Genomic DNA, 26,562 nt, shown 5'->3' with positions numbered 1-26,562 from the left:
GCCGGCTCAGAGTCAGGTGGCCTTTTAATTGTTACGGGGGGGCGGGGCAGGTTGGCGTGCGGGCCCCCGGCCCAAGATGGCGGCCACTCGCTACCGGCGGTTCCTGAAGCTCTGCGAGGAGTGGCCGGTGGAGGAGACCAAGCGAGGCCGGGACCTGGGCGCCGTCGTGCGGCAGCGGGTGGCCCAGGCCTTCCGGGAGGGGGAGAGCACCCAGGTGAGCGCCGAGCGCGAGACAGAGGCCGGGCCCGGGCAGAGAGCCACAGCCCGCCCCTCGGCACCACGCGGGCCCCCGCACGCTCGTTGGGGTTAACCGTTGGGGTCCCGCGCCCCTCCCCCCGGCCGCTCGTTGGGGTTAACCGTTGGGGTCCCGCGCCCCTCCCCCCGGCCGCTCGTTGGGGTTAACCGTTGGGGTCCCGCGCCCCTCCCCCTGCCCGCTCGTTGGGGTTAACCGTTGGGGTCCCGCGCCCCTCCCCCCGGCCGCTCGTTGGGGTTAACCGTTGGGGTCCCGCGCCCCTCCCCCCGGCCGCTCGTTGGGGTTAACCGTTGGGGTCCCGCGCCCCTCCCCCCGGCCGCTCGTTGGGGTTAACCGTTGGGGTCCCGCGCCCCTCCCCCTGCCCGCTCGTTGGGGTTAACCGTTGGGGTCCCGCGCCCCTCCCCCCGGCCGCTCGTTGGGGTTAACCGTTGGGGTCCCGCGCCCCTCCCCCTGCCCGCTCGTTGGGGTTAACCGTTGGGTCCCGCGCCCCTCCCCCCGCCCGCTCGTTGGGGTTAACCGTTGGGTCACGTGCCCCTCCCCCCGGCCGCTCGTTGGGGTTAACCGTTGGGGTCCCGCGCCCCTCCCCCTGCCCGCTCGTTGGGGTTAACCGTTGGGGTCCCGCGCCCCTCCCCCCGGCCGCTCGTTGGGGTTAACCGTTGGGGTCCCGCGCCCCTCCCCCTGCCCGCTCGTTGGGGTTAACCGTTGGGGTCCCGCGCCCCTCCCCCTGCCCGCTCGTTGGGGTTAACCGTTGGGTCCCGCGCCCCTCCCCCTGCCCGCTCGTTGGGGTTAACCGTTGGGGTCACGTGTCCCCCCCCCCCCTCCCGCCTGCGGCTCCGTGCTTAGCGAGTTACCCAGTGAATCAGGATTTTACATCCCTGCCCCGCAGCTCCCCCCCCCTTCATGCGCAGCCCCCACTCCCTCCTTGCACCAGAGGCGGGTGTTTAACGGTTAACCATACGTGCCAGCCCATTGGGTCCTGTGAACGGGGCTAGCCCCCCGCAGGCTGCCCATGCTGCTGGGGGCACTTAACTGAGCATCGCAGCACTTGGTTGCACGGATACTATTTGTAACCTTTTACATCACTCCTCACAACTGCTGCCTTTCTGCTCTCATATAACACCCCGCCCCCCAAACCCCTCACAGCTTCCTTACAGCCCCTCACCACAGCGCCTCCTGCACACTTCCCTGCAAACCCCACCACCACCCTTGGCTTGTAGGATCCCAGGGCTAGAAGAGACCTCAGGAGGTCATCGAATCCAGCCCCTGCCCAAAGCAGGACCAATCCCAATTGAATCAACCCCGCCAGGGCTTTGTCAAGCCCGGACTTAAACACCTCTAGGTATGGAGATTCCACCCCCTCCCTAGGGAACCCATCCCAGCGCTTCACCACTCTCCTAGGGAAATAGTTTTTCCTAATATCCAACCTAGACCTCCCCCACTGTAACTTGAGCCCATTGCTCCTTGTTCTGCCATCCATCACCAATGAGAACAGCCTCTCTCCATCCTCTTTGAAACCCCCTTTCAGGAAGTTGAAGGCCGCTATCAAATCCCCCCTCATCCCTCTCTTCTGCAGACTGAACAAACCCAAATTCCTCAACCTCTCCTCATAGGTCATGTGCTCCAGCTCCCTAATCATTTTGGTCACCCTCCGCTGGATCCTCTCCAATGCATCCACATCCTTTCTATAGTGGGGGGCCCAGAACTGGACGCAGTACTCCAGATGTGGCCTCACCGGAGCCAAAAAAGGAAATAATCACTTCTGTAGAGATGCTGGTAATGCTCCTTCTAATGCAACCTAATATTCCATTCACCTTCTTGGCTACAAGGACACACTGTTGACTCATATCCAGCTTCTCATCCACTGTAATCCCCAGGTCCTATTATGCTGAAGTGCTACTTAGCCATTTGGTCCCCAGCCTGTAACAATGGGGCTTACCTCCCACTTACATCTCTACCCACAACCACTGCCTCTAGGCTCCCCTGACCCGACACAGCGTCCCTAGTCACTATCTTACACCCCCATACACACCCATTGTAGCCGTACCCTACTCCCTCACAGCCACCCGCTTGGCACCTCAAGCCATTCTCTTACATGCACATCCCATGCAGGCCCCACAACCACCCTAGCTTACTCTCCTCTTAGATCTATCTACAACCCTTGACCCCCCCCCCCCCAGTCTGTTGTCTGCTTTATTTATATGTAGTAAGATTTACTGATTTTAGGTGCTGCTGTTGCCATCACTAAAAAATTATCAGGGTTGTTTTCAATGTTCCCTCAAATTTTTTTATACATGTGCAGGATAAATTGTATGTGCATTCAGGCATATGTGGATGTGCACCACCAGTAGAAACGCATACTGTGGGCACTCTGCTAATCAGCTGAGCAGCATTTAAATCTCTCCTGATGGCAGCCCAAGTGCTCAGCTTATAGGGAACACTTGTTTAAAGTGTGATTTTAAAAAAATACAGTTAATGTGGAGAGGAAGTAGAGTGATATTTAGTGTTGACACTTCATTTGTCTTATTCTCCTGCTTCCAAGAGCAGCTGTTTGTGGAGAAAGAAAAAATCACTTCTTAAGTCTCCCAGTTTGCTTAGTATATTATATAGGTTTCCCCATTCACTATTTTGATGAAAGTTACGCAGGTGAGAATCCATATCCTCTAATTATAAAAGATATTTTCTTGATGTTACCTGCTTAGCCGAAGACATAAGGCTAAAGCACACATGATACGACTGTTATGATTTTCTCTCTGAATACATGTAAACTGCTTAAATAAATAACAGTAACGATCCTTAGAAGGGTTATAGCGGGGCGGGCAATTATTTTTGAAGGGGGGCGGGCCCACTTCACAAGTTTCTGAAGTGGTTATGGGCTGCCCCAGAAGGGGCAGGGCCAGAAGGCTTTCCATGCTTCCCTGCTCGCAGACCTTGATTGGCCTGGCTGTGGGGGGCGTGTGTGATATCTTTGCTCAGCGCCTAGAGAGAACCGCCAGCTCCCCTGTTCCCAGGTCTCAGTTGGCCTGGGAATGGGGGAGTGGCGGGGAGGCTGCAGGCTGGATCAGCAGGCTTGGTGGGTCAGATTCAGCCCTCGGAAGCTGACTTGCCTACCCCTGGGATAAGGGATTTGGGTGCAGGAGGGCCTGTGAGTGAGTTTGGGTGAAGGAGGGGGTTGTGACTTAGGGCAGGGGACTGGGGTGTAGGAGGGGCTACAGGGGGTTGAATTGCAACCTAAGGCAGGGGATTACAGTGCAGGGGTGTGACTCATGCAGGAGGGGATTGTGACCTAGAGCAAGGGATTGGGGTGCAGGTTCTGGGAGGGGGTATGGGCTTTGGAAGGGGGCAGAGGGTTTGGCTTATGTAGGATAGGAATGGGGGGGTGCAGAGGGCTGGGAGGGGCTGGAGTGCCAGAGTCAGGCTCTGGCCAGGACACTTACCAGTGAGACTCCAGCCAATAGCCCAGCTTGTTTCTCAGGGAGGAGTCTGCTCTGTGCTCTGTGAATAAGAGTCTGAGGGGAGCGGGGAATGGTGCTTCACATGCTGCCTGTTTTTCAAACAGGCAGCTTCCATTAGCCAGAAACTGGTCAATGGGATTGTGCCGAGGGCGGGAGCAGCCATGAAGCACCACTCCCTCCTCCCTTCCGGGCTCACAGTTTGTGGAACACAAATGGCCCAGCAGCTGCTTTTCTGGGGGAGAGAGGGGAGGCAGGGCAGGTCAAGCAGGGGAGTCAGTCTGAGACTCCTCGCTGTATCCACGGGCCAGATCTAGTGGCTTGGCAGGCCAGATTCAGCCTGTGGAGGGTGTTTTGCCCAGGCCTGGGCTATAGAATGGCTTTTATCAATGTATCGTGTGACTAACAAAGTATAACCCAGGTCCTCTGCTGGAACATGATAGTTACTCATTCAGTTTCTCCTCTACCTTGTTTGAGAGCACCTAAAGAGGGATCTGCTGTTTGTTGAGTGAGTGCCCTAATCGCTGTACTGAGGACTGCTGGGAGCTGGCTTGTTCTCCATCTCTTGTTGAAACTGTTGTACTTCAATTATTAATTGGGTCAAAGGAAAAGGCACCTGTAAAAAGGCTTCCGTAGTTCAGAGGTTATGGCAGTGAGCTGTGATGTTGGTGGCCCTGGTTCAGTTCCCAGCTGTTCCTGTGACTGTGTGATTTGCTAACTAGACTTATAATTAAGTGGGCCCAATAAGGGCAAAAAATACAAATCACTCTTTTGTCCAGGACTCCCACCTGGTCAATTACAGTTTAGAGCACTTGAAAATTAAGTACAAGTCCTTTGGCAGGAGAAGGGAACTCTATTTCAAGAACTTGACCATGACCATATATTTTCACCATCAGTAGTATTGAAAGCCTGCTACTAGCATAGTTTACCTTTAAACAGAAATTTACCACAGCCTCTGTGTGTGTCTTATGCTGGTTGGCATTCCCTTTCTTGCTCACAGCAGCACCCCTTTGCAGAAGCATTGTGGCAGTCTAACAGTGCTCAACTCACTGGATTTTGGAGCTCTGTGTGTGGGTCAGCTCAGGGGAAGGTTAGTACGATGTGTCCTATGTGAACACTGCTCATGTTCCCTGCTAGCTTTGTACAAAACAGAAGAGAATTCAGCCCTGTCCAGTAACAAGAATGGACTTATCAGCTGTGATGGGTCAAGTAACCTAACTGCATGCTCGTATTTAAAGGCTTGCTCCCATTACCTAGTTGTGAGCAGTTTTCAGGGCCAAGAACTGAAACACTCATACTTGGTCACACATCAAAGGTGACCTGACAAGTTATTGGGTAGCTACATTTCTGCATGTGGTGGCTTTATAAACTAGAATTTTCACTTGAATACTAGGCACTGACAGACCTGACTAGGGATGTTAGATAGTGCGTAATAGACTAGTGGGTAATAGACTAGTTGACTAACTGCAAGAATTCTTAGCCATTAGTCGAATATTCTATAGTCCCTGGGGGTGTGACCAGCAGCCAGTGCACTCCAGGGGAGCCTTCTGCCACCCACTGTGCTGCTGCCTCTGCATCAGAGCAGCAGTGTAGGGTGCCAGGCGGGAGCCTGGTCTATGATGGGAGGCAGTTTAAAAAACAGTGTGGGATGCAAAACAGCCTATGTCCACAGGGAGCTCGGACCCCCAGGACAGAAGCTGCTGCTGTGAAGCAGCCTCTGCCTGCAGTGGGCCTAAGCCCATGGGACTGGAGCAGTCCTCTGCCCAGGGTGGGCAGAGAGCTGCTCCAGCCCCTACCAGTTAAAGTGAACCAGTAAGCCTCATGTGTCAAGGGTTGGGCTTACCGGTTAAACTTTTACTTCCCTAGACCAAACGAGAGTTAATGAAGAATCAAGCAATAGCTGAATGAAGTTGTACCATGTATGCAAAGTTACGGCTGTTTTTGCGGCGGGTTTTTGTTTTTGTTTTTAACTTTCAGACTGGATGCCCAATAATGTTTAAACACAATGTGATACAGAAAAATGGCACCACTTGCAGCACCTACATTAACCCTGGTGAGGAACATCAGTTATGTGCTTACCATATGATAACTATGACATTTTCCCAAATATAAGACACCTTTTAAATCTGGCTGGTAGACTGAGTGAAGGAACATTTATTGCACGTTACAGCAGTGGCAGATGGACATGAGAACTGTCCAGCTCTATTTCTTTACCATTGAATATTTTGTTCACATTTAATCCAGCAAATCCTTTTGAGCAGAGTTTTATCATTTTTACTACTGGATTGCATACTATGTGGCAGGTAGCAGGAGGAGCAGGAACATCGTTTTTATCCCTGAACCTATAGCACTTTTATAGGATACTGCTACCTCTCTTCCATTGTTAAGATGCTCCTCCCTCCCTTTTCTCACCTTGCGTGTGGCCTGTTACTTACAAGGGGAAGCGTTTGTGGTACAGATTAGACAGAGTTTTGAATGTGTATGTTCTTTTTCAGATTGCTGATCCTGCAACCTGTGACCAAATGTATGAGAGTTTAGTCAGAATTCACACCAATTTCTATAAAAACAAGGTGAGCTCTTTGGTGCAGGGACCATGTCACTTGTATGTGTCTGTAGAGCAGCCAGCAAACGGGGGCCACAAATTGGAGAGAGGTTTCTGGGTGCTGATGTGATAGAAGTATTAATAATAAGCTCTCTGAGGTGATTTCTGGCACTTTCTTTGAGAAAAATAAAGCTGAACTCATTTTGAGTAATACAAGCCTTTGAAAAGTTCAGTTGTTTCAGAAGCATCTCTCACCACATCTGATGTGCTGCTGGAGATGAGTCTAAAGGCCACATGGTGGCACTGTGACTTTTTCCACTGCTAATATTTCAACAGTAATGTCTTGCTTAGGACTGTGTAGGGATAAGGAAAAGCAATGCACTGGTTTTGGGGAGGGAACAGAGCGAGTTCTGTAGAGTGAATTCTTTTTTTGTTTTGTTTTTGGGAAGTATCCACGCCTAAAAGATACAAGCTTCACTGGTGTGACAGTGGAAGAATGCAAGCTGGTCCTGGCATCAGGTAATGAAGCTCTGTTTGATTAGTCTATGATTACTCTTCCCATTCACACTTACAGGGGTAGCTCGCACTGCTGCTACCTGGTCTAAGGGATCAATAGAATTTCACTCCTCAGGGTTCTTGTTGTGGCACTCTTTGCAAGCACTATTTTCCCATTAAAGACAAACATACAATATTTAAGATTTCAGTTCTGTATATAACCTAGTTTTCAGGGGTCCCTGTGGTTTAGTTATGTTAAATGAAAGTACTACTACTATGTCCATGGCTAGACTATCTCAGGAGACCTCCATACAAGGCAAGCATGGAGAAGTAATGGGTAAAATGAGCTTGTTGGTCAGATGTTTATCAATGCATGGGTTTGATTCAGTAATAGTTTCTGTTCAGGTCTTACTTAAAGTTTGGTGGCAGGGCTGCATGGAAGAAACTTACTGTACGCCTTCCACACTGTATGTGTTGTTACCTTAAAATTAAAAAATCCAACTAGTTTGTTTCAAAAGTTCTCAGCTATCTTCTCATAAGTTTAACTTTGCTCTTTACATCTTCCCTAGAGGTAAGGAGCCTTTTTTGGGGGTGGGGGGAGAGAGAAGAGTCAGCCATGCATGAATACTCATCCAATGCCTTTATCAGATGGAAGGGACCTCAAGAATTCCTCTAGTCCAGTCTCCTACATTCATGGCAGGACCAAGCACCATTTAGATCATCCCTGACAGATGACTGTCTGACCTGCTCTTTAAAATCTCCAATGATGGAGATTCCACAACCTCCCAAGGCAATTTATTCTAGTGCTTAACCACCCTGACAGTTCAGAAGTTTGTCCTAATGTCCATCCTAAACCTTCCTTGCTTCAATTTAAACCCATTGCTTCTTGTCCTATCCTCAGACTTTAGGAAGAACTATTTTTCTCCTGTAACAACCCTTTTGTGTACTTGAAAGCTGTTCTCACCTTTCTCAGTCTTCTCTTTTCCAGACTAAACAACTCCCCTTTTTTAGTCTTCCCTCATAGGTCATGTTTTCTAGATCTTTAATAATTTTTATTGGTCTTCTCTGAACTTTCTCCAATTTGTCCATATCTTTCCTGAAATATGGTGCCCAGATCTGGACACAATACTCCAGTTGAGGCTAGTCAGCATGGAAAAGAGCAGAAGAATTACTACTTGTCTTACTTGCCAAAAAAAAAAAAAAAAAAAAGCACATCATTTTGGGATGTATTAGTAGGACTGTTGCAATGGTGTTATGCTATTGCCTCACATTTAGCTTGTGCTCTACTATGACTCCCAGATCCCTTTCTGCAGAATCCCTTCCTAGGCAGGCATTCATTTCTCATTTTGTATATGTGCAAATACTTTTTTCCTTCCTAAGTGGAGTGCTTTCCATATGTCCTTAAGAATCCAGTGTGACTTAGCTCTGTGTCTGCTCCTAACTCTGATGGCAAAGACCTCCTTCTGCACTGAAATACTTTAGATTGAGGCTTGGAGAGTCTGTTGAGCAGAAATCTCATCCACTTTTCTGCCTTCCCTCTTCTTCCCCCCATTGCAGACACAGGGAAAGAGATGGATGAAATGAAAAAAGGTAAATGGAAAAAACTCCGAGAGAAGTTCTCTGTAAAGAATGCTGAAGAGGACTCCAAGTGATAACCTCTCTTCCCAGCCCTGTTTTGTATAGATTCCTAAACCACTGTATATTGCCATGATAAATAAAGCCACTCATTCCTCTTAGCAACATCATTTCCATTCAGATCTGTGCTTGAGACCCTCCATTTTATTCTAAAATCTGGGACTGGTTTTTGGCATTTCCAAAAATGATTTGGATTGAATATACTAATTGCAGGGGACAGTGGTTTGTATTGGTGGAAAATGAGACAGTTGGGGTGGGGCAAATTTGCCTGCTTGGATACAGTGGTAAAAAGATCACGGTTAGGACAATTTGTTATAATATCACAAAAATACAGCTGCCAAGATCTTATGGTTGTCCTCTTCTGACTGGATATTGACTAATTCTTGTGTGCATGTGTCACTTTGTTGCACATACTGTGGTTTAAAGAACAGGTGCTAATGACTTTACTCTCCATGCTGCAGATCCAAGGTCAAACTCTGTATCAGTCCAGCTTCTGCAGCCGATTTAAGAGTTACTGCATACTTTGGTAGAGGCACCAGTGTCTGGTCCTGGGAGCCAGAGCACTGCTCAGTTGGTGCAGTACCCCATGGGAGGTGCAGCTATACAGCTGCTTGGAGAGGGAACAATCTCTCTCTAAAACATGGACCTGCATTATGCGTGGCTCTAGGAAGCATTAATGGCCTCTTGCTGTTATGCATTTCAACAGTTTTCCCCATCAAGAACTGAAACCATCTGAGGTTTGCAGTGGGATCTTAACTGAAACCCCACAACTTGACTGCTTAAGTTTATGGTACCTCTGCAATAAGAGATCTTTGTATGTCTATTGCATGCCTCACAATCTTCACAATTGATTTTTCTTTGGGATAGGGACCTGTACCTTGCTTAATATGGCCCTACAGGATTGAGGCCTCTAGGAACTACTGTCTCAAATGTTATTAATGCATCACAGCTCTCCCATTGTTGAGAGGAGGCTCTTGAACCTCATCTCAGCTTTTACTGACTTGATTTTGTGTTAACTTAGTTAAGGCAATTTACATATTAGTTAAGTAACAACAAAATAAAAAGTTTGTAAAACATCACACCAGAGATGAAAATAAAAACAATACCTCTTCACAGTGCACTGCTGTAGGCCTGCAATTTCCCATATAAAGTCCATCCACAGAAGATAAAAGACCAGTGTCAAGTTAGCAACAGCTTAGCTGTTGCTCATCTTCATCAGATGTATTGTACTGTCAATACATCTTGTTAAATTTACTGCTCATCAGTGACAGATGGAATTCTTAAAATGATTCTGAAAATCAGTGTTGTGAGGTACTGTGAACAAGATGTCTGGCTTGCAAAGTACCATGTCTGTAATGGACTTTCTGCTGCCTACTTGGTATAAGTTATAGTGCAACCCTATCATTGCTAGTAACAATATTAATGCTATCCTTTCTGGATGGGCATAGCCACCAAAGTGTAGTGTGTGGAGATAAAGAATTAATGTTACAGAATAAAAAGTTATTGCAATGAAGAACTCAAGTCCCAAATAATTTACCTTCCTTTGAGGGCATTAGGATAAATTGTGGGTTCAGGTACTGTGAAGAAATTTGGTAACTAAGTTGTTCGTGACTCTTGCTGGGCAAAAAGTTTGCAGAGATGTAATCAAGAAGGAAAAGGCTGGCACTGGAGCCCTACAGCAGTAACAGTCTAGGCTTTGGTCCGGCTTCTGAAGATGAGATCTAGATGCAGACTCCAGTGAAAACATCCTCGTTAGCTGATAACATGTACTTAGTTAGCAAAGCTGATGTATTCTTGTGCTTCAGTGATTCAAGGTGTTCTGGACATCCACAAAACCCAACCGCTGTCTGCGCTTCCTTTGTTCTGTCATCTAGAGTTAAAATAAGGACACAATGTAGTCAGGAACACAAAGTACATCTTCACACAATCCACAATCAATCTGTGAAACTCACTGCCAGGGGATGCTGTGAAGGCCAAAAGTATAACTGGGTTAAAAAATAATTAGCTAAGATTATGGAGCCTTGGTCCATCATTGGCTAGTAGAAACCCTGTGCTGCAAGTGCCCCTAAAACTCTGGGTGATAGGATGGTTCACTTGAAATTGCCCTGTTCTCTTCAGTCCATCCAAAGCATCTCATACTGGCTACTGCTGTAACAGGGAAACTTGGGCAAAATACCCTGGCAGAATGAGCAACTAAAACCGTTTTTCCCCTCCCCAGCCATGCAGATTGTAAAAATCTGCCAAAGGCAGCATCCATCTCTGCATGCTACCCTAGCCACAATATGACCCTACACATGTTTCAGTTACTGCCAGTCTTGCTTTACTGCTTGGGGTTTGTGCTCTGCCATTAAGCTACCCCCATTCTGAAGCATCCCTGTTTAAACTATTTACAATACCTGCTCTTTCAGCTCGTTCAGCTGTGAAGTGAGGTAAGACACCAGCTTCATAGTGGAGTTGAGTTTCTCTTGGAGGTTCCGGATCTCGTTCTGTTCCCCTTCTCCTTCGTTGCTGACCAATGACATGGCTCGCATCCGGGGGAACCAGTCCAAGTTCTTGTTCTGGAATGATGAAAACTTCAAGTTGTGGGGAGGAGCCTGATTTGAGCATACGTGCTAATTCACAAGAACTAGGTAGCTGGCCCAATAAACTCTGTTGCTAGGGGGATGGTAGAAACATTCAAGATCCTGGGGTCCCCGGTACCTTTGTGGAGTCTCATTAATTGCCCATTAATTTTCCCAGCTGTTTTTTGTAGACTTCCAGATACAAAGCAATCCCATAAATTTGACTGTAGGGCATTCAAATACTTGTCCTATACCTTCCTGCCCCCAACCTTTGTCACTGCCTTGAATTCACAATAACTAGGCTGCCCCCCATACTGCTTTTCAGAAAGTCATGGCTTATTTGAATATCCAGTATGTGACTATGTAATATCCAACAGAGGATGCCTGGTTAGCTGGGCCTAAACTGGAAGTAATCAAACCAGGAAGATGTGATAGGGTTTTACCAAAGTAAAAAAAAAAAGCCAAGTGTATCTTAAAAAAGTACGTTTTCTCACCAAGCCATTGTTTGTTTAAAAACAATGTTTTCTAGGGGGGAAAGCTGTCACTGTGCATGACACCCTGTCGTAGGCAACACGTACCTTTATCATTTGTGCCACGTAACTTTCAGGCCCGGTGTAATCTGTCTTATTCTTCACTCGCACCAGCACAATGAAGTACAAGTAATTCCACATGTTGTGCTCATATTTAATGTGCTCTTCGAAGGACACAGTCTTATTATCAAATTTGTCCCTTTCGAGACCTGGAAGAGGCAGTGGAGAAAAGAGGGAGTGAAACAAACAAGTGTAAAAGGAAGTTCAGATAATTGCATCCTATGCCAGGTAGGGATGCAAAAGGTTAACCGGGCTGGGTGGTGGGAACGTGAACAGGTCAGGACAGCAGGTGTGGCTGCAGCAGCAGCCCTGGCCCTAAACCTGCTGCGGGTGGGGGCAGATTGACAGCGCCGTCCCCAGCTATATTCTGGGCCTCTCCGGCTGCGCAAGCAGCCCTGGCCCCACCCCCACCCCCACCATGGCCTGGGCAGGAGCAGGCAGGACCCCGACCCAGCCATGCTACAGCAGCAGCTCCAGTCCCGACCACGCCAGCAGCCCTAGCCCTGGACCTGCTGTGCCCTAGGCAGGGGAAGAGGGGACCCTGGCCCAGCTACACTGCAGCAGCAGCTCTGGCCCCAGCCTGCCCCAAGTGGGGGCAGGCAGGACCGTGGCCACAGCGCAGCAGCCGTGCCATTACTGCCCATGGTCCCATAAAACTCCAGCCCTGGCTGACCTGCACCAACCATAAACCAGCTAAATGATATTTTGATCATTTAACCAATTAGCTGTTTTGAATGATATTTACATCCCTAAGTAAATTACTAGCTGAAGTTGCTAGTGGATCACTGAAAAACTAGCAGGCTTATAACAGATACACCCATAGCTGTTTATTTCAAGAGTGCAGAGGGAAGAAATGGGAGTCGACCTTTTTATGCTGCTTTATTTTGTGTAAAGATGACTTATTGTTCCTGTTTGTTAAAACTTCAGATCTTGTCTATCCTAGAAGACTCCCTGTCTCACTGAAGAACTAGCAATTCAACGTTTTGTTAGTCTTTAAAGTGCTACCAGACTATTTGTTGTTTTTTAAGTTTTTTCTGTTACAGACTAACTCAGCTACCCCTCTGAAACTTGGTGTATCTGTTATTTACCAAATGCTCCCATCTACTTCCCTTGCTCCTCGTGATGGACTACCGGTGCCAATGGGGGCGCCCTCTGAGTTCTAATTAGTGGGTCTTCATTAGACCTGCTAATTCAAATGCTTGAAGATCAACCGCTGGAGGGTCGATCGTCTCGGTGGTGTAGCCAAGCCCAGAGTGTTTTAGTTAAAGCTTATTTATCAAAAAAACAACAGTCGGAATAAACACAAAAAAATTTCCTCTCTCACCAATGGTGCTATTTCAGGAGAGAGAGGGGACTGCAGCGGTACATACTGGGATGCTGCTTGGTCTTCTTCCGGTTCCCCTGACTGTCAGGAAGCGAGGGGAAAGTACACGGCTTGTGTGCGTTCCTCTCCTGGCTGGGGAGGGGAAGGCACAGAGGAGTAATTCATGCAAGCTGTGTACATTCCCCCTGCTCCTTGATAGTCAGAGGAAAGGGAGGAAGAATAAGCAGCGCCCCGGTACACATGGCTGCAGTCCCCCGCCCTTCTGACCTCCTGAAACAGCTGCTACTAGAATACACACGTTAAGGGCTCAATCCTGTGAAGACCTTGGTGACGGAATGCGTGTGTTTGTCCGATGTTTTCTGCCCTGGAACTCACCACATATGAAACATGTCGTCTTAAGAACTTCTTCCTTCTTTTGCTTCTCACTCCTCAGATCAGCAAAGGTGTCTATGATGACACCAAAGATGAGGTTGAGGACAATGATGATGACAATGAAGAAGAAGAGGAGGTCGTAGATAACCCGAGCAGGGAACAAGGACTCCTGCAAAGGACAGAATGAAAATAGCCATGAACAAAGGACAATATGGCTCTCTCCCAGTCGTTAGATCAGTGGTGGGCAACCTGTGAGCCAAATGCAGCCCATTGGGGTTCTATGTGTGGCTCACGAAACATTTTGTTGACTGTTGCCCATGTGAAGTGTTATCAGATGCTTCTGGTTTCCATCTGTGTAGTTTTTTCCCCCCTGCCAGTACTACTCAAGTGATACGCACACAAAGCAAGGACATGTAACATAAGGTGCATGCTGATTGCACACAACATTGACTGTGAAAGCTGTGCACTCCAAAGTGCTGCTACAGTTCAGTCAGCACCAGAGTTCCCTCTAAGGTGCGCCTGCATGGCCGTGCACAAAAGTTCTTCCCCCGCCCACTTCTTCTGGAGAGCCCAGGCAGCTGCAGGCGTGGCCGAGGCAGCATGGTGAGGGAGCCACTGGGGTGAGGGGCCAGGACCTGCCACAGCCACGTGGCAGGGGGGCCTGCTCCAGTGGCCAGGGCTGCCACATGGTGGGAGCCAGGGCTTGTTCTGGTGGCTGGGGCTGGGAATGGCACCTGCCACATGGCCAGGATGGGGGGGGGGGGCAAGGTCTGCTTTGGTGGCCGGGAAAGGGACATGCTGGACGGCGGGAATGGGGAGGATTCTGCTCTGGCAGCCAAGAGAGAGAGGGTGAGTGTTAATAAACTGGGTGCCATGATGGCACACATCCAAACCAGCATACATGACCTCAGTATTGGTGCACAAGTCAATACTCTCTGCTCATGGTTGGAAAATCTTAGAGGGAACACTGATCAGCATGCCCCACACATGTTAGGTTCACAAGCGCAGTGAGCAAAACTGCCCTGGTCTGGGAGACTGTCTTCGTTACAACAATCCTGCAGCCCACTGAGATGTAGGAGGCCACTCATGAAGCCCATTCACTAACCTAGGTTGCCCATGACTGCATAAGATCATGCTGCTTCTTTACAATGGTCAGAGAAAAGGCTTAAAGCCAAGGTAGGAAGAGGCTAATGGAGGGGCTAAGATCTAAATACCATGTCATGAAGGAAATGTAGAGTACTAATGGCGTGGAAAGAGGCATAAGCATAGGCGATGGACAAGATTAAGGGGTGTAATGAAGAAAACGTAAGACATTAGCGGGGTAAGTCAGTATAAACATGGAGAGACAAGTGAAGCAGAGAATCGGTCCTTGAGTGGAGTTTGCCCAGTGCCGAGTTAACTCACATCCTTGGATGGCTTCCTGAGAATGTCGCCCACGCCCCCTCCGTTCCTCAGGCCATGGTTCAGCACCGTGACGATGCACATGAGCAGTGTGTCACAGGCACGCTCTGACTTATCCTCATCATCATCTGGAACACAGGCATAAACCAGTCAGGAGAGGACAGATAAAGAGATCAGCCCACCAGACTGAGCCAAGCGGTGCAGAAAAAGTCACTGGTTTTGGAGTCTCTCAGGGTGTCTCTAGACTACAGGGGGTTTTTTGAAAAAAAGTGGTTTTTCGAAAAAACTTCCCCTGCATCGAGACTGCCGCCGCGTTCTTTTGAAATTAAATCGAAAGAACGCAGTGGTTTTTTTTGACTGCGGTAAACCTCATTTTACGAGGAAGAATGCCTTTTTTCAACAGTGCTCTTTCGAAAAAAGGTGTTCTTGAATGCAAACAGGGCTTTTTCGAAAGAGAGCATCCAGGCTGCCTGTGGACTCTTTTGAAAAAGCGGCTTGATTTTTCGAAAGAACTGGTTGTAGTCTAGACATATCCTCAAAGGGTTTTTCTTTCCTCCTTTTATCTCCTGGAAGCAGGTGGTTGCATTATGTACCAGAACTAGCAGCAGAATGAGCCCAGGAAACTCAGACTGGTTAACAATCTTTAACAAGCTAGCTGGAGGGGTCCCTCCTTGGAGAATGTTTTGCTGCTCAGCCTGTTCACAGCACAGGAGAGAGCTGTTCCCTCTTTGCCCAGCAGAAGAGAGCGGGAGCCTGGACAGCACCTTGATGACCTGGAAGGGTCAAGCAGAACTTCTCTGACGACTCGAGCTCCCTCTGAAATCCCTACTTTTTAAGCTCACCATTTTAACCCTTGCTGGACCACTCTCAGTCTGAAGGGACATGGCTTAGTTACGTGTTAGCTGCTTCTAAGTAACTCTATTTAAGGGAATAGATTTTGCCCAGCTGACTGAAATGAGAGGGAACCACCTTGCTCTATATTCTGGGCAGTTTTCCCTGTAAGCTGAGTGCTTGGGTGGCCACCTAGGAGAGATTGAAATGCTGCCCCGCTGATGAGCAGAGTGCCCACAACACCCACAGCCAACAGCATGTGCTTCTATTGGTGATGCACGTGCACTTGCCTGGTGCACATAAAATTTATTCCACCCAGATAGAAAAAAAAGTGAGAGGGAACACTGGTCCTGATTTCCGTGGCCTCTATATTCATTCAGTGGGATTCCTGCCTAGGAGCACAGGGAATGTCCTGGCTGGGAAGGATGTGGAACCATTAAAGAGGTTTCCTTCAGGAAGTCTGCTGGAAATCTAAATCCCCAGTCCAGAGAGTATTTATACAGAAGGTCTCCCTCTTGGCTCACTTTTGCAGACGTTTGGATCGCTTGGCTAAAGTCAGCAGCTGAACACTTGGGTGCTTATCCATACTTTTGAAATGCTCACCTGGCACTCATGCGGTTCCTTCTAATGACTCATGGGGAGATAACACATAAAGACCAGTAAGCAGCTAAGATACAGTCTCAGAACGCTTGCAAATCTGAGCAGATGTGCGTCTTACCGTGTTAGAAGCTTTTCAGGCCAAGATTTTTTAATGGTGTAGTTACCTCTCAGTACATCAGGCACAGCAGAGCAGCTAATTTTGTCACCACTGCATGACTCCATAAAAGCCTCCATGTTCTTTTGCATCCCCAAGGGGCCATCTGGAAACAGAAGAGACTGTCATGGTCAGAGTGCTGGGTACAGAACCACTCGGCTTAGCAAAGCCCTGTCCTCGGATTGGGGGCTCTCCTTCACCGCCCCCAGCTGCAGCTCAAAAGGGATTGGTTCTCTTGGGTTCCTTTTCCTCATTGTACCTCATTCCCGTTCATCCCACCAGCGCCAAATGGTAAAGCTCCGGTCACTGACACGGTGTCAGTGCTGATCCCTGCTGGCAATGAGAACAGGCCTGTCTAGCACACTAGCTGCACCAGAGTTCCACTGGAGCAGCGTTCCCTTTAAGCTGTGCACTTGTGCAGCCACTCAGGAGAGATTCAAATGCCGCCCAGCTGATTAGTAGAGTGCCCACAGCTAGGTTTTGTGTTTCTACTGGTGGTGTCCATTCACACATGCATTGGAGCACAACAAAAAGTATTCCATATAGATAAAAACTGCATGGATGGAAAAGATTAGAGGTCATGAGGTATTTTTGAGCCCTCTGCTCTGTTTTCAAATGTGGGGGCCTTAAGAGAACAGCTGTAGTCCTGAAGCTTCCATTACATCTGTCTAGAACCACTACCCCATTCCCTTTTACCCCCCAAACTCCAGGGTCCCCTTGCCTAGAGACTGCAGTGCTGATTGCTGCTGTATTTGTAGCACCCAGGAGCTCAGTGGGACCAGGATTTTGAGCCTTAAAATACTGCATCTCATGTCTCTTTTTTGAAAAAGGTGTTATTCCCCCCCATTTTACAGATGGGGAAATGGAGAGCTAGCCTGGGGACGTGACCTTTGCAAGATCACACGGAGTCGATGGCAGAATCTGGAAGAGAACCCACTACTACCTAACCCCTGCACTACCCACTGCACCACAACCCACAACTGCATGGCAGAGCAAGTGTAGAGACCTTTGGACTTGTTGTCAGGCAGCCGGTCCACCTCCATGATAAAGTCATCTTTCAGGAAGAGGAAACCCACAATGGAGAAGAGGTAGACAAGGATGAGCGCCAGGAGGGCGGTAAGCAGGATGGAGCGCCCGTTCCGCGTCACACTTTTTATGACATTAAACAAGGTCTCTTCACGGTAGATCAAGTCAAAGAGCTGAAAGGACAAAACGGGCTCATGTGGACATTACTTAGCAAGGGGAGAAATGCAGCAGCAAGCTGTTGGTGTTACCATCTAGCCTTTCTATAGCAGCTTATAGCCTAGTCCTCAACAAATCTACATTTCACCAGGGTGAGTAGCCAGAGAACAAAGAGGTAAATGCCAAACTCATGCTGAAATCAATAGGAATTAGGTTCCTAAATACTTAGACTCAGACTTTAAGGTCAGAAGAGACCATTATGATCATCTAGTCTGACCCCCTGCACAGTGCAGGCCACAGAATCTCACCCACCCCTCCTAGAATAATTCTCTTACCTATATCTCAGATATTGAAGCCTTCAAATACTTTGAAGACCCCAAGATGCAGAGAATCCTCCAGCTGTGATCTGTATCCCATGCTACAGAGGAAGGCGAAAAACCTCCAGGGCCTCTGCCAATCTACCCTGGAGGAAAATTCCTTCCCGACCCCAAATATGGCAATCAGCTAAACCCAGAGCATGTGGGCAAGACACCCAGAAAGTTCTCTATAGTAACTCCTATCATCCCTCCATTGACCTATTTATCACTGAATGAATGGTCAATTAGTTACCAAGATCATGTTATCTCATCAAACCATCCCCTTCATAAACCCATCTAGTTTAATCTTGAAGCCAGATAGATCTTTTGCCCCCACTACTTCCCTTGGAAGGCCGTTCCAGAACCTCACTCGTCTAATGGTTAGAAACCTTCGTCTAATCTCAAGTCTAAACTTCCTACTAGCCAGCTTATATCCATTTGTTCTTGTGTCCACATTGGTATTAAGCTTAAATAATTCCTCTCCCTCCCTAGTATTTATCCCTCTAATATATTTAAAGAGTGCAATCGTGTCCCCCCTCAGCCTTCTTTTGGTTAAGGTAAACAAGCCAAGCTCCTCGAGTCTCCTTTCATAAGACAGGTTTTCCATTCCTCGGATCATCCTAGTGGCCCTTCTTTGTACCTGTTCCAGTTTGAATTCATCCTTCTTAAACATGGGAGACCAGAACTGCACACAGTATTCCAAATGGGGTCTCACCAATGCCTTCTATGATGGCACTAACACCTCCTTATCCCTACTGGAAATACCTCGCCTAATACATCCCAAGACCGTATTAGCCTTTTTCACGGCCATGTCACAATGGCGGCTCATAGTCATCCTATAATCAACCAGGACTCTGAGGTCCTTCTCCTCCTCCGTTACTTCCAACTGATGTGTCCCCAGCTTATAACTAAAATTCTTGTTATTAATCCCTAAATGCATAACCTTACGCTTCTCACTATTAAATTTCATCCTATTGCTATCACTCCAATTTACAAGATCATCCAGATCTTTCTGTATGATATCCCGATCCTTTTGCTGTTTGGCCTCATTCACATTCTTTCCCCAATTTGGCACGGACGTTGTACCTCCAATATGACCTATTAGACTAGTCTCCACCCTACCCTTCCTCATGTTCATTCTCCTACCCCCAGCTATATCCTTTCTTACTTCGTTTTCCTCCCTCTCAGTGTTAAAATCCGGCGTAGAGATTACCTAGACATCTCCCAACCGTCTCCCCCAAATTCCTAGTTTAAAGCTCTCTTAATCAGTTGAGCCAGCCTCCATCCTAGAAGTCTATTTCCCTCCCTACTTAGGTGAAGTCCATCCCTAGAGAACAGTCCTCTGTCCATAAATGCCTCCCAGTGACCATACATCCCAAAGCCCCCCTTACAGCACCACTGCCTAAGCCATCTATTGATCATCATAATCCTGTCACATCTTAGTTGCCCTTCTCTAGGAACAGGGAGAATCCCACTAAAGATCACCTGAGCCTCAATTTCCTTGAGCATCCTCCCCAGCCTAGCATAGTCTCCCTTAATTCGTTCCAGCGAGAATCTAGCCGTATCATTTGTTCTTACATGAAGGATGATCAATGGATTCCTTCCTGCTCCCTTAATAATCCTCTTCAACCTCAGTTCCACATCCCGTATCTTAGCACCAGGCAGACAGCACACCCTTCTATTCTCTGGATCAGCTCTGGTTACAGGCCAATCTATTCTTCTCAATAAGGAGTCCCCAATCATATAGACCTGCCTTTTTCTAGTGACAGTGCGATTCTCTGGTCTATCTCTAGCTTCCTCTGGCTGCAAGTCCTTGCCATTCCTATTTTCCCTTGTAATCCTCTTTAACTCATCCTGTATCCTCCTAATGCTCATTATTGGTGTTGTCTCCATTAAGTCTTCCCCTTTACCTATGGGACTAGCCACTCTTCTCTTCTTCCTTTCCCTTCCATCTTCATTATCTACCTGCTGTACCCCTTCTTCATTCTCCAGCTCCACATACCTGTTCTTGAGCTCTATTTTTCCTTCACTGACCCATCTTTTCCTCTGCCTGGTTCTCTGAGTCACATGCTTCCACTGTCCATTTTCTTCGCTCAGCATCCCCGCTCTGAGGCCCTTGATCTTGCTTCCATCTGCATATTTAAGCTTTCCCCTTCAGCCACGTCATGCTTTGCCCCATCATCTGCTCAAACCCCCTTCTAAACTCGACCAGAGTTTTCACCTGCATCTCCAGTCCTCGGATCTTTTCTTCCATCAGCTCTATCAGGCGGCACTTCATGCAAACAAGACTCCTTTCAGGTACCCCCTCCAGAATCATGTATATACCTCAGCTATCACATTCAATCATCCTCCTTGTGTTCTCTGCTACTTGAGCCATGGCCACTACTGCCTCTGCGTTTTATCTACTTTCTCACCAAAATCCTATTAGTCCGGTGAACACAAAAACAGACCAAAACACCCTCTCCACAGCAAAAACAAACCAAGTCCCACAATCCAAACTCCCTTTACAAACTCCCACTCAAACTCCCCTGTTTACAGCTCTGTTTGCTTGGCTCCTGTGCCGCTGCAGCTTTTGAGGATCTCGGCAGAAGTGATTTTTTACTCAATAGTCAAGCCAGAAATAGAAACCAGAAGTCCTGAAGCAATCCCTAGCTCTAACCACTAGATCACACTGCCTCCCCGCTGACCCAGATAAAAGGTAGAAAGAGACACGATACGATACATACACACCAAACCCAGAAAGATTGCCCCACACAAATAACATTGCCCAGTGTGGCAAATTACTTTCACTGCCATTATTAGTCACTGAAAGTTCCCACTGGAATCTTCCAGTTCGTAGCCATGCTATGGACGTTCCCCTAACAGCTGAGTTTACCGTACCAAGATGCTGTAGAAGAGTTCATGTACAAAGAGTCCCAGGATGCTGGTCACAATGTAGGCCACGTGATAGAGAAACTCCATATCCATGATCATGGCCTTGTAGCCCCGGATAAATGTCCCCCGGTTGCCCACGAAGCTCACCACGAACACAATCTTGTTGGTCAGCTAGGGAAGAGTCACAAGGAAGCAGTGTGTGTGAGTGCCGGGTTTTAATCCAGTTTGGCTTTGTGAACTCAATGTACCACGACGCCAGAGGGTGAACGCTCTCCCAGTTACAGCGCTGCAAATCCACTGACTTCCTGTGCGTGCCAATGAGTGCAGGGCTCAGTCCAGACACCCAGTGGCCACTGATGTTGATTCCTGGGAGCCCAACTCAGCATACACTGAGTCTGGGTTTTAGGGGCGCTTCACTCACCGTCCGCAGGTAACTTACATTGAGAGCTCCCAGGATGTTCAGCGTGAGCCCAATCCCTAGGTAATAGATTGATCGCAGGATCAATGCCACAAGGAGCGGCCTGATGCCATAGCGCCGGGTAAACATGGCCATGACGGAGAAGCAGATCAGAAACCAGAAAAGCAGGGATATCAAGGGAGAATCCAGCACTCCTGGGAACAAAATGGACACCATAGTGCATGAAAATCAACCAACCAACCAACTGATCACACTTTGTGTCAGTCCGTAGCATACATCTGAGAGTTTGAGGGTTTCCATTCAAACCTAGAGAGCCTATTAAAAGAAACAGAAAAGAAACATCCCTAGATACAAAGCATAACACAGAAGATGGCCCTTAACATTCATTTGGACTGTGTCTACACTGCAGGCTTCTTGTGCAAGAACTTTTTGCACAAGAGTTCTTGCACAAAAGTTCTTGCGCAAAAGCACATCCACACTGCCACATGCTTTTGTGCAAGAGCATCCATGGCAGTGCGGATGCTCTCTTGCGCAAGAAAGCTCTGATGGCCATTTTAACCATAGTGGTTTCTTGTGCAAGGAACTCGTGTTGCCTGTCCACACATGCCTTTTTGCACAAGAGCTCTTGCGCAAAAAGGCTTATTCCTTGTAGAAAGAGGAATAACACTTGCGCAAAAAGCCCTGTGTTCTTACGATGTATTGTACTTTTTCTTGCGCAAGAACGCGCTTGTAGTGTGGACGCTCTGCAAGTTTTTGAGCAAAAAATGGCCATTTTTGCACAAAAACTCCGCAGTGTAGACATAGCCTAAATGTATTATTGTATTATTCAGACACCTTTTCTAGCACCTTTCATCTGAGATCTCAGAGCTCTTTAAAAAGGCCAGTCATTTAAGCTTCACAACACAAGAGGTGTGTCATTTGTATCTCCTTTTTATAAACCAGGAGAGTGAAGCACCAAGAGAAGCAAGTTTTGCAAGGACACTAAACAAGTTTGTGCCAGAGTCAAAACAGAATGCAGGAGTCCTGGCTCTCCATCCCCTGCTCTCCCTCCCTCTCAAGGGCTACGTCTACATTGGCATCCCTTTCCGAAAAAGGGATGCTAATGAGACGGGTCGCAATTGCAAATTCCGCAGGGGATTTAAATATCCCCCGCGGCATTTGCATTTACATGGCTGCCGCTTTTTTCCGGCTTGGGGATAAGCCGGAGAAAAGCGCCAGTCTAGACGTGATTCTCCGGAAAATAAGCCCTTTTCCGGAGGATCTCTTATTCCTAGGAAGGGCTTATTTTCCGGAGAATCACGTCTAGACTGGCGCTTTTCTCCGGATTATCCCCAAGCCGGAAAAAAGCGGCATGTAAATGCAAATGCTGCGGGGGATATTTAAATCCCCCGCGGAATTTGCAATTCCGAAGTCTACATTAGCATCCCTTTTCCGGAAAGGGGTGCCAATGTAGACACAGCCAGGGTGTGTCTACACTGTGATTTAAAACTGCAACAGCGAGTCTCAGGGCTTGGGTCTACAGACCCATGGTACAGTGCTAAAAACAGCAGTGCGGCATTGCGGCTCAGACGGGACTCGGGCTCTAAGACCCTCCCCTTGCCTGGCTACACTCTTGTTTTTAGAGCCATTGCATGAGTATAGGTTCTCCGAGGCTCTGAGACTTATCGCTGCAGGTTTTAATATGCAACAGGCTTTAGAGGGTGAAGAGGAAATTGGTTTTAGGAAATAGAGGAAGAGGCTCAGCAGCTTTGGCGGAGAATGGGGCTGGCTAGATTGTATCTCCCAAGGGACCACCAAGTGTCAGTTCTCTCCTTGGATGGGGACACCCTTCCCCTTTGTCGCTAAGAAGTGGATGGAGCACTTACCCATAGAGGTGGCTTCGACGTATGGGTAAAAGAAAGCAATGATTATGTTGATGAATACAGCCAGGTTGAAGGAAATGCTTCCCCAGAGAGTCATTCTGCGGGAGAACCAGTACATCAGCGGCATGCCTAGGAAGAGGAAGGTCGGAGGTGAGACAGCGCAGTACTCTCCAGCTGTTCCTGTGCAACTTGGACATGGATCATAACTTTCCCCAGAGACTTAAGCTCAATTCAACACGGACTTGGACTGATCTCCCATTTCCTCAAACCAAGAGCCAAAGCCCCAGTGTTTGGCTGCAATGGGGTGATGAGTTCAAAATGTTCCCGCTCATAGTTCATGGCCCCTCAGCCCTTTGACCCGCTCTGTTACTTGAGAATCATCTCCGGTGTCACACCCCTTGGGCCTCTCTCTCGCTACTTCCTACATCCTGGCCATCTGCGAGTTGCAGAAACGATGCCTGTGCTCTGCTGGCATCAGTTCTCTGTCCCAAGGGAGTCCCAGACAGCCTGCACTGCCAGCCACTTCCTATCCCAAAACTCGCTTCCTGTCTAATCACCGACAGCCTTCTGCTTGGATTTGCAAGTGTTTCCACTGCTACTACAAAAAAAACCTGAGTTGTCCTGTAGCATCGTACAGACTTAACAAAATTATACATATAGTATCATGAGCTTTCGTGGCAAAACCCACTTCCTCAGATCAGTTTTGCCCACGAAAGCTCATGATAGACAGACAGACAGACACACAGACACACACAGGGCAAGGACCAGGATGTCACTCTGGGTCTGGGATCTGATAGGGAGCCAAACAGAGTGTCCCGACAACCCATAAACAGTAACAGCAGCTTTGGCTGGCACTTTTGAGTTCATCTAATCCCAGCTGCCCACTCAGCTGCTTAAAAAGAGGACAACCCGTTTACCATTTCACGCACCCTTCTTCCTTGTGTATCTGCCCAGGGAATTGTCCTTTTACACTCTGTTTCCTTTAAGCCCATATTTTCAAACTTTGTGCCTGCCTTTGGCTATCTAACCTGAGACTCCCAGAGCCTGATTTTTAGAGATGTTGACAGCCCATTGCTCCAGTTGCTTTTCTGGGTTTTTAACATCTCTGCACATCACGGCTGGGGAGCTGAGGCTCGGCACACTAAAACAGAGGTCCCCATGCTTAGCAGCTACTTCCGAAAACAACTGCCATTCCATCCTCTGGCAGGGAAGTTTCTCCTCCTGGTATAACTTCCTGGGCTTTGTGTTGTTTGCTAAATATATTGCAATACACCATATTTGTTTGGGCTGCTTAGGAACTCCACTGACAAATCCTGGTTTTGCATCAAGAAGCAAGTAACCTAGAGAGGCCCGTTTTGTATTTTCTTCCAGTTGCCTCATCCAAAGTCAAGAAGGGATTGGGAAGCTACCAGTGAAGAAAGCCTCGTTGTCACATTGGAAATGGAAGAGTTCTGCACACTGCCTGCAGCCAGAGGCATGGGATGCTGGGAGAGTTTTTTTCCAAGCCACAATCTGGTGCTCATAGCCATTTCAGAGCATTACTGGCAGATGAACTCTGTGCCAGCAGCCGCTTTAAGGAGAACACCCGTTTGCCCTTACTGCGCAGTTTCTTCTGCCACTCCATCTCGTTGTGGAGGAAGGACGACTGGTCGAAGAAGTCACTGACTTTGCTGCCCTGGTCATCTTGTTCCGTAGTGGTGAACAGCCGGTATTTGGTCTCCCGGGTAAGGAATTCGCAGATGTTGGGCACTGGGAAGATGATCTGCTCCATGCTCCGGTCCAGACGCACAATCTGCATAGAGCAGGCAAAAAGACCGGGGTGCTATCAGGGCCCATCTGCACCACACATATGTCATGTAGCCAGGAACTAGCCCCACTCTGCCTGGGTGAAGGTTCTATAAGCTGTCACTCATTCTAAGCCACACCCACAGATCAATCCACCTAACACAAGGGTGGGCAATCATTTTTTATGCGGGGGGTGAGGGGGGAAGCCACTCCAAGAATTTGGAAAGTGGTCGAGGGCCGCACTCTTCCAGATTTTAATGGAGAAGGTGCAGGGTCTATGATGGAGGTTGGGTGCAGAAGGGAGCTTGGGGCAAGGGAGGGAGTTTGGGTGATGGATGCAGTTGTGGTTTGGGCACTGGACTGGGGTGGAGGGGGTTGGAATGTGACCTAGGGCAGGGAATTGGGGTACAGGAGGGGGTGCAGAGATGTGGGTTGTGAGCTAGGGCAGGAGGGGACTGATCTGGGGCAGGGGCTTGGGGTGCCAGATCTGGGCATGGAAATGAGTACAGTTGGAGGGCAGAGGGTTGGGGAGGGAAGGGACTGGGATGCCAGATGCAGGCTCTGCTAGGAAACTTACCAGCCAGCAGCAGTTCCTGAATCAGCCTCCCTGCCTGCCCCGCCCCTACCCAGGCTGCAGCCATGTGCTCTGGAGCCCTTTGTGCTTCATGGCTGCCTGTTATTTGAAACAGGCAGCTCCCATTGGCCAGTTTCTGGCTAAAAACTGGCCAATGGGATTGTGCCTTAGGATGGGAGCAGCTCCTAAAGCTTCCCCCTCCCCTTCAGACTCACAGTTTTTAAAGAAAAACCACCCCACAGCTGCGTTTCTGAGCAGCATGCGGGTGGGGCAAGGCAAGCAGGGAGCATGCCTGGGGCTCTCCGCAGCATCCGTGGGCCAGATCTGGTGGCTTGACAGGCCGGATTTGGCCTGCGGGCTCTATTTTGCCCAGGCCTGACCACACACGGCTTGTGCGCTGGGAATCTGCCAGCACTAGTGAGATGTGCTGCTGGAGACCCAACAGACAAGAAAGGCGTCATGAAAAAGCAGCTGGGCACCCCTGGAGAGAATGCTCATGCCGCTGATGCAGTTTTCTCGGGGCAATTTGTTCCGAGGAAGCTCCTAGCTTCTTAAGCATGAGCTTGTATCTTCAGGGCACAACAAGGATGAGGTCTGCCTATGAACTGTAGTCCCTGGGAGGTGATATTCATGGACCTACGGTAGCCTCCAGGGAATGGCAATCCCCCGACCAACAAGTCCTACCTCAATTTGGGAGGTGTGCCTCTCATAATAGGCCAGCGGGTCCTCCTCTTCCTCCTGGACGGGAGCCGTCGATTTCAGCATCTGAGTCAGCTGCTTGTTGTGTAAGCTGAGCTGGAGTAGATGGGAGAATAAAGCAGGTGTCTTCAGCTGGGGAGATGCTGTTCTAACTGTGCATGATCAGCGCTTCCTCGCTATTTACCAAAAGCACCCAAATGAAAGCTTTAGAAAGGGCCACTGTTCCTCCCCCACCCCTAGGGAATGATAGTTCAGCTCCCTATAGTAATTACATCCCTAAAGGGCATTAATCCCTAAAATCCCCCAATGATCAATGCCCATAATGCCCAAGGGAACCTGCATTACAGCTGAGTAGCATTTGGGAGCCGAGACAAGGCCACACAAAGCAGGAAAATGACAGCAAAGGGATCAACCCTCCGACCTCCAGGGGAAGGGCCAAGTGGGAATTGGACACCACCAGGGAAGCTTAACCCCATCAGCACTGATAGGAGCAAGCCTTCTAGTGCTTGTAGACCAGGCAAACCCCATCGGAGGTCTGAATTTTGTATCCCCAGGGGAATAGTTAAAAGCTCAAGGACTGAATGATGGAAACAGAGCAGCTAAGC

General features: G+C 48.4%; 2 protein-coding genes across 5 annotated transcripts in view; one reads left to right on the top strand and one right to left on the bottom strand.

Annotated features, from left to right (window-relative positions):
- Nucleotides 1-24: 24 nt before the first annotated feature.
- UQCC2 (ubiquinol-cytochrome c reductase complex assembly factor 2) lies at nt 25-26,114 on the top strand. Of its 4 annotated transcripts, XR_012897931.2 has the most exons (5): nt 26-214; nt 6,198-6,272; nt 6,694-6,763; nt 17,062-17,541; nt 24,271-26,114. XR_012897931.2 is itself a non-coding variant. In XM_075910586.2 (4 exons), the coding sequence occupies exons 1-4, from the start codon at nt 77-79 to the stop codon at nt 24,312-24,314; spliced, it is 327 nt and encodes a 108-aa protein (XP_075766701.1). In that variant the 5' UTR covers nt 25-76; the 3' UTR covers nt 24,315-26,114. The 4 variants fall into 4 exon arrangements, 3 of the variants coding, with proteins under 3 accessions (XP_075766701.1, XP_075766702.1, XP_075766700.1); XM_075910586.2 differs by lacking the exon at nt 17,062-17,541 and having other exon boundaries at nt 25-214; XM_075910587.2 differs by lacking the exons at nt 17,062-17,541; nt 24,271-26,114 and adding an exon at nt 13,283-13,558 and having other exon boundaries at nt 25-214.
- The window catches only part of ITPR3 (inositol 1,4,5-trisphosphate receptor type 3), a 94,768-nt gene continuing 77,560 nt past the window's right edge, over nt 9,355-26,562 (bottom strand). Inside the window, exons 47-58 of the mRNA XM_075910583.2 lie at nt 25,943-26,053; nt 24,499-24,691; nt 22,903-23,028; nt 21,059-21,231; nt 20,626-20,790; nt 17,214-17,406; nt 16,218-16,313; nt 14,626-14,750; nt 13,225-13,390; nt 11,514-11,674; nt 10,771-10,932; nt 9,355-10,244 (exon numbers count right to left, since the gene is read on the bottom strand). Coding sequence (XP_075766698.1) covers nt 10,176-10,244; nt 10,771-10,932; nt 11,514-11,674; nt 13,225-13,390; nt 14,626-14,750; nt 16,218-16,313; nt 17,214-17,406; nt 20,626-20,790; nt 21,059-21,231; nt 22,903-23,028; nt 24,499-24,691; nt 25,943-26,053 — 1,740 coding nt within the window. The 3' untranslated portion in view covers nt 9,355-10,175. The remainder of the gene's footprint in view (nt 10,245-10,770; nt 10,933-11,513; nt 11,675-13,224; nt 13,391-14,625; nt 14,751-16,217; nt 16,314-17,213; nt 17,407-20,625; nt 20,791-21,058; nt 21,232-22,902; nt 23,029-24,498; nt 24,692-25,942; nt 26,054-26,562) is intronic.

The sequence above is a fragment of the Pelodiscus sinensis genome, chromosome 27, assembly GCF_052426305.1.
Source record: "Pelodiscus sinensis isolate ZL-2025 chromosome 27, ASM5242630v1, whole genome shotgun sequence".
NCBI lineage: Eukaryota > Metazoa > Chordata > Testudines > Trionychidae > Pelodiscus > Pelodiscus sinensis.
This window is presented reverse-complemented; position numbering and strand designations above follow the sequence as displayed.

Bases quoted from the DNA above. Each gene is read 5' to 3' on its own strand.
- UQCC2 (XM_075910585.2), top strand. From the start codon at position 77: ATGGCGGCCACTCGCTACCGGCGGTTCCTGAAGCTCTGCGAGGAGTGG. The intron at 6,273-6,693 runs GTGAGCTCTTTG...GTTTTTGGGAAG, and splicing joins CCAATTTCTATAAAAACAAG to TATCCACGCCTAAAAGATAC. The intron at 6,764-8,296 runs GTAATGAAGCTC...CCCCCATTGCAG, and splicing joins CAAGCTGGTCCTGGCATCAG to ACACAGGGAAAGAGATGGAT.